The 21,361-nt window shown below is 39.1% G+C and overlaps 1 protein-coding gene across 1 annotated transcript in view; it reads right to left on the bottom strand.

The window, feature by feature from the left end:
* Nucleotides 1-8,460: 8,460 nt before the first annotated feature.
* LOC114645206 (gastrula zinc finger protein XlCGF58.1-like) overlaps nt 8,461-21,361 on the bottom strand; it is a 31,855-nt gene continuing 18,954 nt past the window's right edge. The window contains exon 3 of the mRNA XM_028793095.2: nt 8,461-9,956. Within this exon, the coding sequence (XP_028648928.2) occupies nt 9,151-9,956 (806 nt within the window). The 3' untranslated portion in view covers nt 8,461-9,150. The remainder of the gene's footprint in view (nt 9,957-21,361) is intronic.

The following is a 21,361-nucleotide window of genomic DNA, read 5'->3' as shown; positions in this document are numbered from 1 at the left end:
ATTAAAGAGGACCAAAAAGAAACTCTTCTACAATAAAAAGGTGTTGCTACAGTACTGTTGGATGTAATGTTGTATACGACTCATTTTTTGATGTGCTTCCTTTTTCATGAGACATTTGTTAACAGTTTTATTTAAGAATGGAAAAGCAACAGAATGGCTTGAAATACTGGTGGACATTTGACAGAGTTTTGGGGAAGCGCGAGTTGTGGGATTTAATGCAGAAGATCTCTGAAAAGGAGAAAACACCAGGGGAGTGGAGGAACATTGTGATTGTACCTTTTTATAAGGAGAAAAGAGACATACAGGTTTGAGGAAACCATAGTGGTATAAAACGGATATCACACATTAGGAAAAATTAGAAAATAGTTCTAGAGAGAAGGCTTTGGAAAGAGCCCACCATAGGGGAGGAGAGGTTTGGTTTAATACCAAGAAGAGGAACAACTTGTGTAGTTTTTGCATTGAGACAGCTTATAGGAGAAGCATCAAGAACAACAAAGGTTTGCATATGATGTTTATTGATTTAGAGAGCTCTTGTGATAAAGTCATGAGGTCTGGAGGTGCATGAGTGAGAAAGGAGGACCAGAGAAGTGTGTGAGGATTGTCCAGGATATGTATGAGGGAGTGAGGACTTGGGTTAAAATCAGTGTTGTGTTTGGAGGTTGGCGGTAGTATGTATCGTGATCGTGACAGAGAATAAAAGTGAAAAAAAAAAAAACACGCTAACTTTTACAAGTCCTATAAATTTACACCAGCTGTTACAGACTCAAATCAAAATATTTGTGCTTACTGTATAATAATAAGAGCAGCTCACTACTTAAAACGGTAATACAGAAGGCAGTCAGGATCGAACCGGGGGACTCTTAATTACAAGTCAGCAATTCTTACCGCTGTGCCATGGAAGATGTTGTATCGTCCTTGAACCTTTTGTGAAAGTGTTTATTTGATCTTTGGACTTCAGGCTTCACACATTATATAGTTTGTCTACATTCTGTCATTTATTACTAAAATATGAAAAACATTTGTTTTGACAATATGTTTACACAGATTATTGTAGAAATGGAACACACATGAAATGCATGTGTTCCAAATAATGATCTATCATTTCCACTCTAAAACTCCAGCACTTCACTCCCAGCTGGTCAAGGCATGAGCTGGGAGAACTTTGTGCACATTCTGTGGCGGTGGGTTGGGGATGGAATAGCAGGCTGCTTGCTGCTTGTCTTTATCGACATATTTACAGGACAAAAGACACTGAGGGAGAGTGCGAAGGGATTTAAGGTGGGCCGGATTTACGCGTTTTTTCGTAGGCTTTGGTAATTCTAGTGTTAAACAAGCCAATTTAGGTGGCTATGTGGAGGAGCAGCAGCTCTACTTTGAGCTTTTCCTAATGTCTTTACCTTATATTGAAGGGTAAGCCCAGACACCTTGAGAAGAATAGTCATTTTCACTACTTGCTTCTGTGATCTAGTTCTTTCAGTCACTACTCAAAGTTTGTGGACATAGGTGAGAAAATGAATGTAGACTGACTGATAAATCAAGAGCTTTGCCTTTTGTCTCGGCTCTCTCTTCACAATGACTGACCAGTACAATGTCTGCATAACAATAGATGCTGCTCTGTTTCACCTATTGATCAGTCCTTCCTTCCTTCCCTCACTCCCTCAAATCATGCTCAAGACCCCAAGATACTTAAACCCCTCCACATGATGTAGCACTTTCTGTCCGGTCTGGAGATTGCATTCCATCCTTTTCCAGCTGAGAAGTATGACCTTAGATTTGATGAAGCCAACAGGACATCATCATCGGCAAAACACACACGTGATTCTGAGGTAACATTGGGACCTCATTGGATGTGGCAGTAATGAGAATTCTAAACATGTGGACTTACAATGAAGGACAGAAAAAGAAATGAGACAATCAATTAGAGGTGCCACTAAAGTAGGAAAGTACAGGAACTTGAAATCATATGAATGTGCGAACAGGAGAGACAATGAAAATGTGTGCAAGAGAATGTTGGAGATGGGGAGGAGAAAATGGGAAAGCTGGTGGATAAAGTAAAAGATGATGTGAAGAAAGAGGGTCGTGCCAGGCAGGAGGTGCAGGGCAAAGCTGTATGAAGAAGGTGACTCAACACACAGAAGCAGGACAAGATGAAGATTTCCATGCTGGAACAGCTAAAAGAATCCAAGTACAAACTCAACTGATGGATCTTAATTGTGACTGGGAATAAAAAGCCAGAAAGAGCAGCCAGCAGCAATGAAATCAGGGCAGCAATGCCTCCTGTGGCTCCATCCCTGAAGCACAAGGAATGTAGAAGGGCAAATCATTACACGTAGATAATCTATCAACTATATAATAATACCTACACTGTGTGTGTGTGTCTAGTCTCTCTGAGCAATTTGTTTGGTCAAGTTTCACATTTGTTGCTCAGTCGATTTTGGTTGGTCAGTTTTGCTTTGGTTGCTTAGTGGTACGGATACTAATAGAACAGTTTAGTGATGTAAATTTCAATTCAGGATTGTGACAATTAAATTAAGAATTTACTTGAAAGCAAATTAGTTATTGAGCAATGTTAGGTTGCTGAATGCTAATAACACGCAACCTGAGTCATCTTCAAAGACGGGTGGTTTACACAGAGATTAATGGGAACCCATATACTATAAATGGAACTCAAAAATTAAGACAGTAGGCAAGCAATGTGTCAGAGAAGTGGGATTTATGGGAATGTGATAGACGGAGGAAGCAAAAAAAAAAAAAGATATCACCAGTCAAGCATCTGTATTCTGGAGGAGCTGGAGAGGTTGGATAGCAGCTGAAGGAAGCAATATTAATATTATGAAGGAGGAAATAAGAGGGGTCAAAAGGGATTCACACATATGGATACGGAGGATGAAGGCTGATGGTAAGCATAAAGGAAAGAGATAAATATATTTAAATTTACTCTAATTTAATTGGAACTCATTAAAAACAAATAAGACAAAGTTAACAAAAAAGACAATCACAATAAGTATATGAAAAATAATACTTTAAAATAAAGAAGACTTAGAAAAGGAAAATAAACCGAAGCCAATCCAAAAAAGTAAAATATTCAGAATTGTGGAAGATGAAATGAAACAGATTTCCGGGAATAAGTAGTTACCAAACTTATCAGAGTTGTAGGGGTCTGTATAGGGTTCATGTCAACACGATATGTAGTTACATTTTTGAGGAGGGGTGTGTGTGTCGGAATGTGCTAGAACTATGCTGTAGACTTGACACAGAAGTATAAATCAGCATTGTTTCCTAAATTAAGAAAACTAATAAACTGCTGTTACTCCATAGGGTAGGACCAATTTGCATTACTCTGAAATTGCTTACACACTTAGGACTGTTTTACTACTCTATGCTTGATAAATATGGGTGCTGATCACCGACAATGGCAAAACATCAACATGCTGACACAAAAGTTCCAGGGAAACCTTCTGACTCTTATTCAGCAAAATAAAGAGGCATGGATTTTAGGAAGTAGAAAGTAGGCCAGAGTTCAATCTACAATGGAAGGATTTTGTTGAAAGAATGAACAGCTTGGAGCAACAAACACTGATGAAATGTAGTGGTAAAGGACACAACACATTTTGGCTATCATCAAAAGGACTCACCAGCACCTTCTCATAAATTTTTGCAGGCTTACAGTTGAATCCATCGTCACTGGCTGCATCACATCCTGCTACAGCACCTTCTTGGCTTCCTGCAGATGGTGAAGAAGGATGCAGGTACAGTTTATATCCATAGGTCATAAGGTTATTGGAGAGGCACTCATACTAACACATACTGGATCTATTTCTTGCATGCATATTTTATAGACACATGTACTGTTAAGAATTTATGGTCTTGCTTTGGATTATTTCAAGTCCTACCTTTCTGACCAATCCTTTTGTGTCTTCTGGTCTAATTTCTTGTATTTTCCACAGAAGCTCTCCACCAGCATACCTCAAGGGTCAATCTTTATTCCATTTCTATTTTCTCTCCACATTTACTCCTTAGGCAAGTTTGTTTCTTTTCATGGCTTCCACTACCACTTCTATGTTGATGAGCTACAGATCATCCTCTTATTTCCCTTTTACAACCCATAAGTTTCAGCTCAGCTGTTTCTCTCCCATCTTATCCGGGATCACTGATTATCACCTTTAAGTTAACCTTTCAAAGTGAGATATCCTGTACTTTGAATCCTTTACAAAAGCCAAAAAAAAAAAAAAAAGTTTTGTACAGTATTGCATTACTTAGCTTAAACAGGGTATAAAATTGTTATATTCCAATTACAGTTTACTAAAATATTTTATCCAATACACAACAAGTCAATTCTAGGTAGATTTTAAAGGCACAATAGAGTAGGAGTATATACTCTTGAAATTCTTACTTGTATTTGGGACTTGATACTCTAACACACCATGCTTCGTCTGTAGAACTTTCTTGCCTTGAAACTTCTGTCTTCCTTACCTGTAAAATCTCACAATACATTATATATTACCCACTTTTAGGAGACATATAGTTATACACACATTCTGTATATATTGTCGTGCATGTATGCTCTGGGGACACTGTCAAGACTGATAAAAGTAAACAGCTCCATCATGGTTCAAGAGACAGGGCTACTGTTAACTGCCTCTCCCCTGTTCATCATTAAGAGGAGTAGAGAAGATGGTTTTCAAAGTTCTCCAAGACAGTGATAAGTTGAGAGAACTCTGCTGGATCTACTTTAACAGTTAATCATGTTCTTAAGGACACCAGTGGCATTTAAAGTGAAGTGCACAAAGGATTAAAGCCAGGAAACATTCTGTATGCAAAGCCTTATAGAAATCTGGAACAAACTACCAAGACATGGAGAAGCAGAAGCCCTGACAATGTTTAAGTATCTGGTTCAGATATTAGGACAGCTTAGCTATTAGCTAAACAAATGGGCTGAATAGCACCTCTAATTTGTCAAATTTCTTTGGTTCTTGTGAATCAAGTCTGAGGTCTTCATTCTTTACCTGATGTACTTTAGATTTAAGTTTATTAAACACGGTTTTACCGGGGTGGTACCCCAACACTTCAGATGTCCTCAGTCTATATAGTGATGCATTGTTTTACAGCCAACCAAGTTGAGGCAATTCATACTTACAGCCGAGGGTCATAGGAAAACAACAGAGTAAAAATATTCTAGAAATTGCCCAAACCAGTTATTTTATTATTTCACAGGATTTCTAACTCTTGGAGGGCCCTTCAAAGTTTATTTTGCTAATTGATAATGTGCTAATTGATAATGTTGACATAGTAAATTCGTCATTAGATACGGGGGTCTTCCCAGACTGTCTTAAGACTGCTGTAGTTAAACCCCTACTTAAGAAAAATAATCTCGACCCCTCTGCTCTTGAAAATTATAGACCCATCTCTAACCTGCCTTTCTTAAGTAAAATTCTAGAGAAGGCAGTCATTATACAGTTAAATGAGCACCATAATAAACATGCTATTCTTGATAAATTGCAGTCAGGTTTTAGAACAAATCACAGCACTGAAACTGCACTCGTTAAAGTAGTAAATGACTTGCGGGTAAATGCAGACAGAGGCCATTTATTTGTTCTCATCATCTTAGATCTGAGTGCCGCATTTGACACCATTGATCATAATATTCTTAAGAATCGCCTTAGTCAATGGGTGGGCCTCTCTGTCAGTGTCTTAAATTGGTTTGAATCCTACCTGGCAGGGAGAAAATTCCTTTGTTAGTTGTGGTAATTATAACTCAAAGACACGATATCCTATATGGTGTTCCACAAGGCTCTATCCTGGGTCCGCTGCTCTTCTCAATCTACATGCTTCCATTAGGTCAGATTATCTCGGGATATAACGTGAGCTACCACAGCTATGCTGATGACACACAGCTGTACTTATCAATAGCACCTGATGACCCCCATTCTCTTGATTCACTAATACAATGTCTAACCTGTATCTCAGAATGGATGAAAAGTAACTTTCTCAAATTAAATAAAGAGAAAACCGAAATCTTAGTGATTGGCAATAATGGATACAATGAGGCTATTAGAAATAAACTTGATGCATTAGGATTAAAAGTCAAAACGGAGGTAAAAAGCTTAGGGGTAACCGTTGAATGTAATCGGAGTTTTAAATTGCATATTAATCAGATCACTAGGACAGCATTTTTTCACTTAAGAAACATAGCAAAAGTTAGACCTCTTATATCATCGAAAGATGCAGAGAAATTAGTTCACGCGTTTGTTTTCAGTCGGCTAGATTACTGTAACGCACTCCTCTCAGGACTACCCAAAACAGACATGAATCGTTTGCAATTAGTGCAGAATGCAGCTGCTAGAATCCTTACCAGGAAAAGAAAATCCGAACACATTTCTCCAGTTTTGATGTCACTACACCTGTGTCTTTCAGAATTAACTTTAAAATTCTGCTTATGGTTTATAAAGCCTTAAATAATCTCTCTCCATCTTACATATCGGAATGTCCGACGTCTTATACAAATCGCAACCTCAGATCCTCAACTGACTGTCTCCTTAGAATTCCAAGAGCAAAACTTAAAAGAAGTGGTGAGGCGGCCTTCTGCTGTTATGCACCTAAAATCTGGAATAGCCTGCCAGTAGGAATTCGCCAGGCTAATACAGTGGAGCACTTTAAAAAAACTGCTGAAGACACATTATTTTAACATGGCCTTCTGATAACTTCACTGTAATTTAATCCTGATACTCTGTATATCCAATTCATTATAACTACTATTCATTCAAAATCTGTACTAACCTCTACTCTCTCTTCTGTTTCCTTTTCTGGTGTCCTTTCACCCTCTACTCAAAGCACCGTGATGTTCCAACAATGATGGATGGATTAAAAGCCAGAAGTCTGTACGACCATCACCATCAAGTGACTCCGTGAGAACCCGAACTACAAAGAGGACTATTTCATTTATGTTAGGTAGAATGCCCAGGGGGGACTGGGTGGTCTCATGGCCTGGAACCCCTACAGATTTTATTTTTTTCTCCAGCCATCTGGAGTTTTTTTCTGTCCACCCTGGCCATCGGACCTTACTCCTTTCTATGTTAACTAATGTTGTCTTATTTTAATTTTGTATTTTGTCTTTTATTTTTCTTTTCTTCTTTATGTAAAGCACTTTAAGCTACTTTTTGTATGAAAATGTGCTATATAAATAAATGTTGTTGTTGTATTTGGATTGGCAGTGCTCCACAGGGCTAATTCTTATGTATCTGGCCCACACCGCCTTCCTTACACCAGTGTTTTTAACCTTCATGGTTACACACCCAAGTATTTCCTTTTTAAATTCATTGATGACCCGCTAGCAGTACTTGCAAATTGCCCACTTAGTGACACAAGCTCACTTAAAAATGAAGAAACATTGTGCAGCATTGCCGAACCAACAACTGCAACCCGTGAGGCACTGGCAGCGAGATTCAGTGGCACCTTACACAGGCCCAGCCTGGAGCTGCTGGGACAGGATCAGTTTGTGCTTCTCATACCCATAGTTAAAGTATGTGTACCAGTGATGCACACCAGACCCATAGAGTATCAACTGCAATGACCAGAACACTTTAAGACTAACATATGGCTGATCCCAAATGGAGCCGTAAGTTGGCAAATGACTGCATGTATGTATGTATGTATATACATATAAACACACACAAGGTGTACACACATATACAAGGACACATCTTACACACATAGCTCTTCCAAGCAACAGATGTGTAACTTTGTAAAACAAAATTAATACTAAACATCAGCAATCATTAATGATAGTATACTAAAACAGTTTTTCAAAAATGTGACAACTTTGTTTTTATTCAAGTTCATTGGCAAGAGCAAACCACAGACACTCTCAAACAATGAAATATAAATCTGTGAACTAACACATCAAATACAACTTAAGATTGATTAGATGTCCATTACAAGAAACCCCAATCATTCCTTACAATTTGCTTCCATTGTTGTATTGTTGTTCTTCATGCCTCGCTGAAACCCTCTGGTGGTGAACCACATTCAAACAGCAAAATTACTTCTGTCCAGCTTTTGTACTGATGTGGGTGCTAACTTTACTATTCTAAGAAAATGTCTACTTGCGCCTGGAAGTTCTGTTAATTCTTGTGGACCCCTGTACTAGTGATAATTTCAGTGGTCTTTGTTTCACATCTACTGTATTTTCAGGTGGATTTCATATACGTACATTCATTCACTTAGCAGACAATTTTACCCAAGGCAACTTTCAAAAGAGGTCAACATAATTGAATAAACAGCACTCTGGCGGACTGCTTGTGAACGAGTGTTTCAGGACGAGGTTACAAAACTGAAAATACATTTCCTGGTATTTATTTTGTTGGGATCGGTGTGCCCCATGTGACTAGTACCTCTTCATTTTCCTTTACTCTGCTTGGGCTGCGATCTTACTCTCCCTCTAGTCCTGGTTGGCTATATGTATTTTTTTTTGTGCCATTTTTTAATGAGTAGTAATCAGGCAAGTTTACTGTTTCTTTGGATTGAAAGTACTATGCAGGATTATCGGGCATCCCAGCTGAAATCTCCCAGACGGGAGAACAATATAAGGGAGCAATGGGGGAAAAACACCTAAATTTGGATATTTTCATCCCCCACTCACTAGGTGGCAGCATCCCAGTAACCACATGCCCCTTTGCAGGGCATGATGGGAATTGTAGTGCTGAGAGTCAGCCCTGCTGGGGTTCATGGAAGTTGGGTATGCTACAGGGATTCACAATCTCTACTTTACAGGATTTCTCCCAAACCCAGAAGTGCTTCCTTCGGGTTATGTCCTGGGACCGAAATTACACTCAGGTCTGACAAAACAGGAAGTCATCTGACATTCTCCAGTGAGTGGATAGACAAGAGATGGAAGGAGACAAGGAAGAAGACTACTGTGTTTAATGGTGCATGTGTGACCTGAAAGAAACTTGCTGTGAGATATTTTGTAATAAATGCATCTGTTCTGTCTGTGTGTCAGTTGTTTCCGAGGCTTGGGGCTCAGTGACGCCCCCCATCTGTTACAGGATGTAAAACTTTCAGCCATTACTACCTTGCAATCAGCACCCAGATTGAGTTATTGCCACTAGCTCCATCTGGCAGAATCTGCATTTATTGTGTTTTCCATTGTTTCTATTTCCATTTCTCTCCAGTGTGAGTTTTCTTGTGGCTGTTAAGACTGCTCCTGTCAGAGAATCTTTTGTCACATTCAATACAACTGTATGGTTTCTCTCCAGTATGAATTCGTATATGGGTCTGAAGGTGGCTCATGGTTGAGAATCTCTTGCCACACACAGAACAACAATAGGGTCTTTCTCCTGTATGGATTCTTTTGTGGGTCTGGAGATGGCTCATTTGTGATACTTTTTTTCCACATTCAGAGCAAGAATACGGCTTCTCGCCTGTGTGAATTCTTTTATGGATCTCAAGATGGTCTCTTTTGGAAAATTGTTTGCCACATTCTGAACAGGGAAAGGGTTTCTCACCAGTGTGAATCCTTTTGTGAGTCTGAAGGTGGTTCCTCCTTGAAAACTGTTTCCCGCATTCAGTGCAGCAATATGGCTTCTCTCCAGTGTGAGTCCTCGTGTGGGTGTTAAGACTGCCTCGGTCACAGAATCCTTTGCCACATTCCGAACACCAATATGGCTTCTCTCCAGTGTGAGTCCTCATGTGGGTGTTAAGATTGCCCCTGACAGAGAAGCTCTTACCACATTCAGAACAGCAGTATGGTTTCTCTCCAGTATGAATTCTTGTGTGGGTCTCAAGATGGTCTCTTTTTGAAAATGTTTTCCCACATTCGGAGCAGTTGTAGGGCTTCACTTCAGTGTGAGTCCTCATGTGGGTGTTAAGACTACTGCTGCTAGAGAATTGTTTTCCACATTCAGAACAACAGTATGGCTTCTCTCCAGTGTGAATTCTTTTGTGGGTTGCCAGATGGTCTTTTCTTGAAAACTGTTTTCCACACTCAGAACAGCCATATGGCTTCTGCTTTGAATGGTTCAACTGTTGTTCAGAGTTGCTTTTTAAACTTTTACTTTTCTCCTGGCAGGTATTAACTGTGTCTAAGCCCAATTGTTTGACAACAGGCAGAGGACTCAACTGTAAACAGGCCAATCTCAAAGTGTCTGATCCAGATGTTGATTTCTTCATATTTTCATGTTGCCGTGTCTGCTGTGGTCCGTCATGAAGATGCATCTGAGCAGATAAAGATGGGGAAAAGCTGGAACTTTCCTGCGTATCTGCAGATAGACATGAAAAACAAAAATCACAATTGTTAGTAATAGCGATTGACAAAAACTGCACAAGTGACTGCCATTTAGCATAGATCAGGCATAGATCCAAAAAAACACACACCCACACAACAGCAGTACATTCCCACCAATTTACTATACACTTTGGTATGTTTGTGCCAAAGAAAAACAGAACTTGGAGCAATGTTGACAAGACACAGAAATCAACTTTTAATTGTTATAGTCTTATGGGGACTCTGCAGTGCCTTTTGTGTAGTTAGTGAGCTGTAAAAAGAGTCAGTGCTAAAGTGCAGATGAATAATGTAACAAAATATTGTAAGAAATTAAAATACTTTAATAAAGTTCACTTTTATATGAATGTAATTAAGTTTGCTAATTACACAGCAATAAAAATTAATTCATACCATGTTTGGGAAAAGAAAAAAAAATCACTATCAGGTTCATGTTTTTCTGTTATAAGCATAGTTTATTTAGTTTTAATTTTTTTAAGTTTTCATTATATTCTTTAGTTTTATTTTGTTTTACATTCCATTTTCTGTTTTTATTTCTTCATTTATATCTTCATTTTTTTTAAACTTTTGCAACAATTAGCTTTTAGTATGTCACATTTTATTAGATTTGTTTTACTCACATAAGGCTGCCACAAAATATTATTTTGTAAATGATTGATCTATCAACTATTTTTCAATAAATCTAATGAACTTTTTCCCCCCAAATAATTCAAATAAGCATATGAATGTGTTGCATTCAAATATTTACTGAATAATTTGATACATATAATTTAAGAACATCACAATATGGAAAAAAAAGAACTTTAACAAGACGACAAATGTTGTGATGTGAGATTTTACATATAACTTGATGAATATTTTGTACTGTATATCTATTTGTAATTTAGACAAAGCAGTGTAATTTAGTGTTTACCCCCCCCCATCCCCCACACAGACACACTTTTTACAGCTGAGCCTCTTTGAATTTTACGACAGGATTTGGAGGATGTGTATTTTAAACCAGTTTGGTAAGTGTTTCTTTGCTAAAGTCATTTCTACCCTCGCAAATGGGCTAAGGTGTACTTTAACATATGGTTTGGGGGCAGGTGTTAAGATGTTCTATTTCTCCCATTGGTCTGAAGTATGGCTGTTTGGAATTGGCTTGTCTTAGAGGCCATTAAGTACCATGATGTCCTATTGGCTCAAGGGTTTTGGAAAGCACATCTATAAATGTATGCGTTTAACCTCACACTATCTCTCTTACCAACCAACATATGATGAAGAAGCATCTCTCTTGCTAACCTGAAGAGAACACAATGAAGAGCACAGCTCAGCAGCCATTTTGAACAGACATGTGGCTGAAAGCTGAGCATCAATGATGCCTTAACTAGAGACATTTAAGTAACCAGAAGTCTGTGCGCCACCTGAACTACATATCATCATTTAATCAGGTTGTATGGTTTCCAATATTCAAATGTACTTTGCATTTTGTTATTATTTATGAATATATCAATAATACTAATACATTGTTTAAACTGTAACTTAACTTCTGCTTGTCTTTTACTATTTCTAATTGCCTAAGGTTATAGATATAGAAGGGAAGGTGGGGATAAGTTATATACAATAATACCTTATAAACAGTGGTAAGTCTGTGAGATTAGGCATTCTAAGGCTACATAATAATACAATAGGGGAAAGTAGAGCAATACATATTACTCTACCAAGACAAAACAACAAACAAGATAATTATCAATAAAAAAATCCAAGTTAAAAAGGCCTAAAAGTAAAATTATTTGAATAATAATGGATTTAAAGTAAACTTGGTCTTAACAGTACAACCTAAAACACAATAAAATCATTATTAACAACAGTAATAATCTACTATATTATTATAGTATAAAATCCTAAGCCTAAAAGTGCAACAATTTTATGTGACTTATGATGTCACATTTTTGTCACGCTTTAAATGGGGCTTATTTTAAAATCTACATATATATATATGTTTGGTATCATTCCTTTCAGAATTTATTGAACTTTAATGTGATGTTGTTAGATTTTCAGATTCTTATTTCATTTTCAATTATAAACTAAAAAATATCAAGAACTCACATCCTGTGAGACGAGACTTTGTGCCGGAAATAAAACACAAGCAGTAGGACAGCTGCTGTACAGACTTTTAAATGATCGAAGCGGCACGCGACATGCAGATCACAAGGCACGGCAGCAGCAAGCCAGCAGCAGACTGAGCAAAGAGGAGGTTAAAAAAAAACAAAAAAACAACAACCTGTATTTGTTTCCAATTGTATGCGTTCAGCCCCCCTCTTCACAACACAAGCGGCAGAGACGTGAAGATGCTGGTGCGTTGCGCAGGCCATGGGGAATTGGCGAGTGAAGTGAACTGGGGGCGAACCCCCTAGTAATTATAATTTATTTACATTTACATTGCACTTTTCCCAAGCCTCAAAGCCCTTTGCAAACACCACACAAGGATGAAAACCCTTGATCTCCTTACTGTGAGGCAGCAGCACTATCATTAGGTGTTTGTGTGGTTTTAGACCAGAGTGTTACAATGGATCCACTCTTACTCACTTCACATGTATTTTTAAAAACATTTTATATTGAGATTGATCCATTCATTATCCAACCCGCTATATCCTAACACAGGGTCACAGGAGTCTGCTGGAGCCAATCCCAGCCAACACAGGGCACAAGGCAGGAATAAATCCCGGGCAGGATGCCAGCCCACCGCAGGGCGCACACACACACACCAAGCACACACTTGGGACAATTTAGGATTGCCAATGCACCTAACCTGCATGTCTTTGGACTGAGGGAGGAAACCGGAGTACCCGGAGGAAACCCATGCAGACACGGGGAGAACATGCAAACTCCACGCAGGGAAGACCCGGGAAGTGAACCCAGGTCTCCTTACTGCAAGGTGGCAGCACTACCACTGTGCCTTCCTATTAAGATTGATGTTATTCATAAACATGAATATACTGTACTGTACTACGCATATTTGGAAAGTACAGGCTTTGTAATGTTTGTAAAGTATAAATGATATTAACTGAAATAATGCAGGAGACTGGCAACTCCTATCTCTTGAAGGCAAGACTGAGGTAAAAAAACAATATTCTATACTTTTACAACCACAGAGAATTACATAATTGTAAGTTAGTTTTCTGTAACAGTTATGTTCTGAAGGAGTAACAACTGCACAATCAACTTTTTTAATGTCCCTTGCTTGTTGTTGCCATCATCCCATTTAAACATTTATTTTTTACAAAAACAGTGACGAGCATGGCTGAAAATATGCATGTAAATCTGGCTGATCGTTTTAAATTCCTGATGTTATGCACTCGGAGCATGGGAAAAGTGCTATACATGTAAAATGCTTTATTATTATGCTTGTAGGCAATTTTTCCCTTTTTCAAAAGAAACCTACTAGATGCCTTAATAAGTAGGTTAACACGCAAGTGCACAGCTAATAACCTATCTGCAAAAGGTCCTGTACAACAACAATTTAATTCAATCTTATGCAAAACAATTAAATTAAAAAACTAAAACTCTGTTTCAGACAAAAGGCGGTGAAGAGAAGAAATAGGAGAATAATAATATATACACACACACACACATATTCCTAACCAGCATTCAGGAGAACTCGCAAGTTGCACTTCTAGGACCCTCTCTTCCAGCAATGTGTGTGTGAAGAGAGGTTTGTGGTGTTCCATATTTTAAATAAATCGCGAGTCCCACAGCATGCAGACTCAAGGTGGGTGCAAGTGAACATGCAAGCGTGCACACACGGGCAAATGCAAGCAGGTCTGTCAAGTGCTTCAATCACACCTCAATGCATGTGGGGGACAACACATGCACCCAATTGGCTCTATAAAGGCAAAAATGAGGACAGAAGAAAAAGAGAGAAGGGGGTTAAAGGAAAGAATGATGGAGACAGTATGACAGGGAGATGCTAGTGTGTGGTAGAAAGGAGACAGGCAGCCAGTTAGAGAGCCCTGAAGGCTCAGGAGCATATGGTCGACGCTCCAGAGGGCTGAAGAGGTTCACTTCAGCTGAGCATCTTGGGGAAGCTGGAGTGATCCGTTACTCTGGGTTTTCGTGTAAGGCCAGGGAGTGGTGACGGGATTCGGATGACAAAAGCTCTGCACGGTGTCCTGCTGGGAGCCTGTGACGGTATCAGGTGCCCAAGCTCAGTGAAAAACTTGGCTATGCCTGTCGGAAAGACATCTCCTCTGGCTGCAGGATCCCATTTGGGGTAAGCAGAGGAGATGTTGAGTTTTTATAAGGATGCAAGTGGAATTGAGAGATTTTAGAACAGTTTCCTGCCCCGTGTTTATAGCTCCTTTGAATGGATATATATTTATAGGTATTAATGCCCAGTGGGGACTGGACAGTCTATTGTTCTTGGAACCCCTGTATTTTTTCCCCCCCCACAGACTAACTGGAGTTGTTTTTTTTTTGGTCCTCACAGTCATCTGACCTTACCTTTCCCTTTTGTTCTTTAATATTATTGTCTAATCTTAATTTTTCATGCAACTTTCTCTTTGACATCTTATAAAGCACTTTGAACTACATTGTTTGTATGAAAATGTGCTATATAAAGGAATGTTGCTGTTATTTGACTTTTTAAACTCCACTATAAACTTGATTTTATTGGATTATTTATTGATTAATTTCTGAAACACTGCACTTTTGGACACTTTGTTTTGAAATAAACGCAAGAAAACATTTTGCATCACCCCTTGCTGACTACGTTTGTCCTAATTTGCCCAGCTCATCCTTGGGTACATCATCAATGGTTCCAAGGTTCAAATGGCTTCTGGAAGTGACCTTGCATGGAGACAACACAGACTGCAAACAACGAGGGCAGTTGGATGACCATCAACCTTTCAGCACGGACTTGAGAATGTGGAAAAGGCCCAGAACCATTTTAGTTAAGATGTGGTTATTTTCACAGTTTTTGTACATTAAAATCAGAATTTTGCTAAGCTGTACAGCCTGCACAATGGCAATCTAAACTGCAGAATACTGTTTCTTTCCAAAAAAAGCCAAGTTTCTAGCAGAAGCAGCTGCTCCTCTGCAGATTGGTGGACAACTGGGTGTTGCTATGCTTCCAGGCTTCCAGTGTCATCATAAAATTCAAGAAACCAGTATCTGTCATGCTCTGTTGTCACTTTAACCTGCAATAAGTTTTAGGGAACTTGCTTCCCCCACCAAAAGTGACATCACTGCACGCATTTACTCTTTTATGTTATTGTGTGTCATCCATCTATTCTCCATTTCTCTGAGAATTTATCTAACTTTTGTTATGTACTATTGAAGTCACCACTTGAACTGTGTTAATAACAAACAGAAATGTACGTTTTTCCATGTACATCAAGAATTTCTAATTCCAATTTCTGCAGCATGGAGCCCAGGGAAGTCCTTGAATAACCCCCGTGTTTCAGTGGACACATTCAGGCAGAGGAAAACAAACCCACTGCAACAAGGCAAAAAGTGAAGTCGGAGCCCCTGAAGCTCTTAAATAAGAATGCTGGGCACTGCACAACTATTCATTTATCCATATATTTTCCAAACCTACTTATCAAGGGCATGGTCATGGGTAAGTTAGGCATCTGGCACAAGGCAGGAATAAAATGTGGATGGGACATATATTCATCTTTAGGTGAACACACTTTCACACAAACACATCAGGGCCAATTTAACATAACCAATCAACATACTCTGCATGTCTTTGGATGATGGGACGAAATCTTAGCACTTAAAGGAAACCCACAATGACACAGTGTGAACATGGACTCTCCATGCAGGGAGCACCCAGGGCTTGAACCGTGGTATCCTCCAAGTAAGTGTCTAGATTCAAACTGAACTATTTATAGGATTCTGCTATCTGATTGCTCGCAACATCCTTGGTCAAATTAATCTCATTTTTACTTTGGTATATGTAGGTTTGAGTCCTACAAAGGCCTGATACCCCATCCTCTCTGGAAGCTTCCTGGGAGTCTAAACTGGACAGACTTTATTTACTCCAGAACACATGGACGAATAAACAGATTTCAGCAATTGAGTGTGATCCAACAGTCATACCAAATGCACTTCAGAAGACGTCTTCCACCTGAAGCTAAGCATGTTCTGGTCCGGCCAGTACTTTGTTGGGAGATCATCTAGGAGAAGATTGGGTTGCTGCTAGAAAAGGTGTTGGTGAGGCCTGCAGGTGATGCTTATCCCTATGTTTTGAATGTGGATCCCAGTGCAGTGATGGGGGACACTGAGCTATAAAAACAGCACCATCCTTCAGACAAGACGTAAAATTGAGGTCCTGACTTTCTGTGGTTATAAAAGATCCCTAGGCATGCTTTGTAAAAAGCAGGGTGCATCCCGATGTCCAGGTTAAATTGCCCCCCATGGCTTAGTCATTTTGGGCCACTAATCACCCCCCGTCTAAAATTAGCTCGCTCTGTCTCTCATCCCCTTGACCACCTAACAGCTCACGTATGGCGAGCATACTGGCCTAAAAATGGCTGCCGTCCTGGTAGATGCTGCACATTAGTGGTGGTTGAAGTGGCTCCCCATTCAGAATGAAAAAGCACTTTGAGTAACGAGAAAAGCACTTCCGAAAAAGCCCTGCAGCGGGTTATAAAAACAGCACAGGAAATTATTGGCACTGAACTGCCATCACTTGAACAACTACACAATATCAAGGACATACTGTAACTCATCCTAGATATAATTTGTTTAAGCGTCTCCCTTCAGGAAGGCACTTCAGACTATAAACACACTAAAAAACAGCTTCTTCCCAACTGCTGTAACTGGTTGAATTCTGATATTTCTACAGTCTGAGATCATTTTTCATTTAACATATGCAATAAGTGATATAGTTAATGTGTATTATACAGTTTACTAATATGTACAATAATAATTTATGCTGCTGTATATTCATGCAATAATCCATCCCTGTTACTTGAACTTTTAACATCATATATAACATCTTGCTAATATTTTGAATATAATTTGCATGGATCTCTGTATTTAGATATCATTTGTATTTATTGTATTAGCTGAACTATTTGCCTTTTGGATTTTAAAAGCACCTTGGGGTTATCAGAAAGGTAATTTTGTTGTGTTATACGATGACAATAAAGTGCTTGAAAATTAAAATGATCTTTTCCCCCCCAAATAAGAACGCTAGTGAGTTGGTGATACAGTATTTCAGGGCCAGATAAGTACATTGCAGAAGAAAAGCAAGCCGTCATAGCCATGTGTTTGCATTTAATGGAGGGGCAGTTCTAACCTGAAGGTTGCTGAAATTCTCACCTTTTTTGACATACAAAGAGAGCAACACTTAATTTTCTGTTTTGATCATTTTCAGTCCAAATACTGACTGAATTTGAAGCCAGGGTAGCTACTCGAGCTGCTTGACAAATCTTTTGAGGCTTTAAATGTTTAAACCACTTAACTCAGTCTTCCAAAGGAATAGGTAGCATGTTTTTAGAGAATTTTCCTTAAAAAGTTTGGTAAAAATGTGACTTGTAGGCAACTGTGACTGTGACCAAGTATGGCCAATGAAATCCACAGAAAAAGTCAAGGCACAGTGACGAGGCTTCAGTATGTACTGTCAATTCTAGAAGAAAAAAGAACTGACAGATAAAAATGACAAATGAAATCTACATGTACAAACAACGGATTGAGGAGGACTTTGACAGTAACTCAGACTCACAGCGGATGTGGCAAGGCATCCGATTAATCACGGATTACAAAAAGAATAATGACATACAATACAAACTGGCCAATAACAAGGCCAACCTAGCAGAGGAACTTAACAGTTTCTTTGCACGGTTTGACAAGGACAAAACACAGCCTCCAGTCACCTTCGAGCTGACCGGAGACTCACAGCCTGTGGTCGTACACATACATGATGTGTGGCGGGACTCGAAAACATCAATACAAGGAAGGCAGCAGGTCCTGATAATGTGCAAGGATGTGTGCTCCAGGCCTGAGCTGACCGATTAGCAGAGGTATTTACACACGTCTCTCTCTCTCTCTCTCTCCTCAGGTGTAGTCCCCTTGTGCCCGAAATCCACAACCATTGTACCTGTTACCAAAAAACCAAGGATGACCTGTCTTAATGACTATCGACCAGTTGCTCTCACCCCTGTCAGAGCAAAGTGCTTTGAGCGACTAGTAATCAGCCACATCAAAGCCTCCATCCCAGCTGATCTAGACCAACACCAGTTTGCCTATCGGTCAAACAGATCAACTTAGGACGCCATCTGTGTGGCTCTACATGCTGCCCTCTCACACCTGGAAAAGCCCAACGCCTATGTCAGGATGCTCTTCATTGACTATAGCTCTGCATTTAATACCATCACTCCTAACCAGCTGATCAAAAAACTCTATGCATTAGGACTTGCTCCGTCCATATGCAACTGGTTACTGGATTTTCTCACCCACCGCCCCCAGTCTGTCAGGATGGGCAAACACACATTCTCCACCCTTACCCTGAGAACTGGTGTGCCGCAAGGATGTGGACTAAGACCCCTTCTCTATGCACTCTTCACCCATGACTGTCAACCCATCCACCAATCAAAAATTATGGTTACATTTGCAGATGATACGACTGGGCTTGTAACAGACAACAATGAAGCTGCATATAGGGAAGAGGTTCAGAATCTGACAGCATGGTGCAACACCAACAACCTGGTCTTAAATACCAAAAAGACCAAAGAAGTTATTCTGGACTTTAGGATCACTAAAAAGACCAATCACAGTCCGATAACAATCAATGCAGATGCTGTGGAGAGAGTTTCCAGCTTTAAGTTTCTAGGAGTCACCATCACAGAGGACCTGTCCTGGGCTGAGAACAACTTGGCTATAAAAGGCAAAGCACAACAACGACTCTATTTTCTCAGGAAGCTAAGGAGAGCTGACCTCCCCCAGAAGCTGCTGGTTAATTTCTGTTGATGCACTATAGAGAGCATCTTAACTAACTGCATGATGGCCTGCAGGTACAACAGCTGCACCAAGGCTGCTAAAGAAGCCCTACAGCGGGTCGTAAAAACAGCAGAGGCCATTATTGGGACTGAACTGCTATCACTTGAACTCTCGTATAAGACTCGCTGTGTGAGAAGGGCCAAAAACATTCTCAAGGACAAAACTCATCCTGGAAATTCTTTGTTTGTGCTCCTCCCATCAGGCAGACACCTTAGGTCAATCCGTGTATGCACAAACAGACTAAAAAAGCCATAAACTTTCTGAACTCTGAATCTCCTCAGTCTGAGATCATTTTTAATTAAACAAGTGCAATAAGTTATATTGGTAATGTGCAATATACTAATGTAATACAGTATACTGTATAATATGTAATGTACTATTCATTAAAAGGTGCAATAACAATTTATGCTGCTGTACTTTGAGCAATAATAATTTGCTCTGGTTACTTGATCACTTAACACTGTATATGACATATTTGGAATTATTTGACTTTTCTTTAAAAGCACCTTGGGGCTGTCACAAAAAGTAATTTTGTTGCGTTACACAATGACAATAAAGTACTTGAACTACATAAAGAAGGTGAAGGTGGGGAGTTGGTGCATGCTCTTCACATTAAAACAGACTTTAAAAAAATGTAAAAAGTCAAATGTGACATTGAGAGAACTTTTGTGTTTAGGCACATTTTTTTTTTTTTTTTTTTTTTAAACAAGGTACAAATATGTTGCTAAAAACTACTCTGAAAAATTCATTTTTCCCAAAAAACAAAATCAAGTGTGAGATTGTAAATGTAAAGCATTGCCATCTACCTTTGATTGTGTGCTATAGTGGGTTGTCTTTTATCACCTGAGCAATCAAGGGTTCTAAACTTGAGTGGTTGCCATTTCAAATCAGGCAATTCATTGTTGCTGAATAATTTGACATTTCATTTGTTATGCCGCATTTTCCCTAATGACCATGCGATGGGGGATCAGTGATCTGATGACAATTAATACATACTGTATGTATTGCTGTAGGGGTTCAATTTTAAAGCAGACAGTAAGTGTGCCACATGCATGCAGGCATAAATCAATACCCTTGTCCAAGCTACTTGAGTAACTTGGAGCGATGCAGAGGACACGTCGTATGGGGGAACCTCGATTATGTATTTGTCTTTTCATTTATTCTTAGTTTTCAAACATTGTTTTCTTTTAGTTAACAAAAATTACCCCAAAAACAACATGTTTAATATTATGTTCTTAACGAGAAAAACACTGGTTATGAGACTGCATCAGTGGCATGGTGGAGAGATTAGCTAGATAATAAAACTTATTAAACAGTAATATTTAATAGATGAGTCAAATTAATTCAAATTTCAAAAGTCACATATGTGATACTATCATTCTCCAAATCTTTCTTTTTTACATTTGCCTCAACTTTAACCTTTGTGAAATCTAATTTGTATTAATTTAAGCTTATTTCCTATCAAAAACCTTTGTTGTTATTTTCAAGCTACATCACATCACTAATCAGACTTTCTTATTGCTTATATCTACATGCAAATGTAGAATTAGTTATTGAACTGACAGTAAATGTTATAACAGGTTATAAATGACAGAGGGCATCCCATTCAGTCCTGGACCATTGAAAAATCTGCCGCGTGTACTTTAGTCACTTTTTAGTTGTTAATAATAACAACAACATTACTTTAGTTTCAAAAACGCAACAAATGACGAAAACTTAGTGTTTGCTAATTTATTTTCACACATCCTTATGGCTCTTATAAGGAAAGTGATATCACTAAGGAAAGCAAGGGCTGTGGTTATTAACCACATCATCTTTTCCCTAAGCATTTCCAAGGAGGCCTGAACACACCCCGAAATCCTCCTGAGCCCCATCCCTACCTGGCCAAGGGATATAAAGAGCCATCAGACAGAAGTCAGGGTCTTTTGTTTTGGACTGAGGTGAAGAAAAGCCAAAGAGCGAGACTGCTGCAGAGACCCACTTCATCAAGTGGCAGTACAATGGTAACAGCAGTGGCAGAGTATTTGACGGATTGTGTAATTAATGTTTGCTCTTTAAACAGGGAGTACCGACTTGGTCCCCAAGCCTTTGAAC

The sequence above is a fragment of the Erpetoichthys calabaricus genome, chromosome 1 (genome assembly GCF_900747795.2).
Source record: "Erpetoichthys calabaricus chromosome 1, fErpCal1.3, whole genome shotgun sequence".
NCBI classification, from domain to species: Eukaryota; Metazoa; Chordata; class Cladistia; order Polypteriformes; family Polypteridae; genus Erpetoichthys; species Erpetoichthys calabaricus.
Note: the sequence above shows the minus strand (reverse complement) of the source record. Positions and strands in the feature narration are given on the sequence as shown.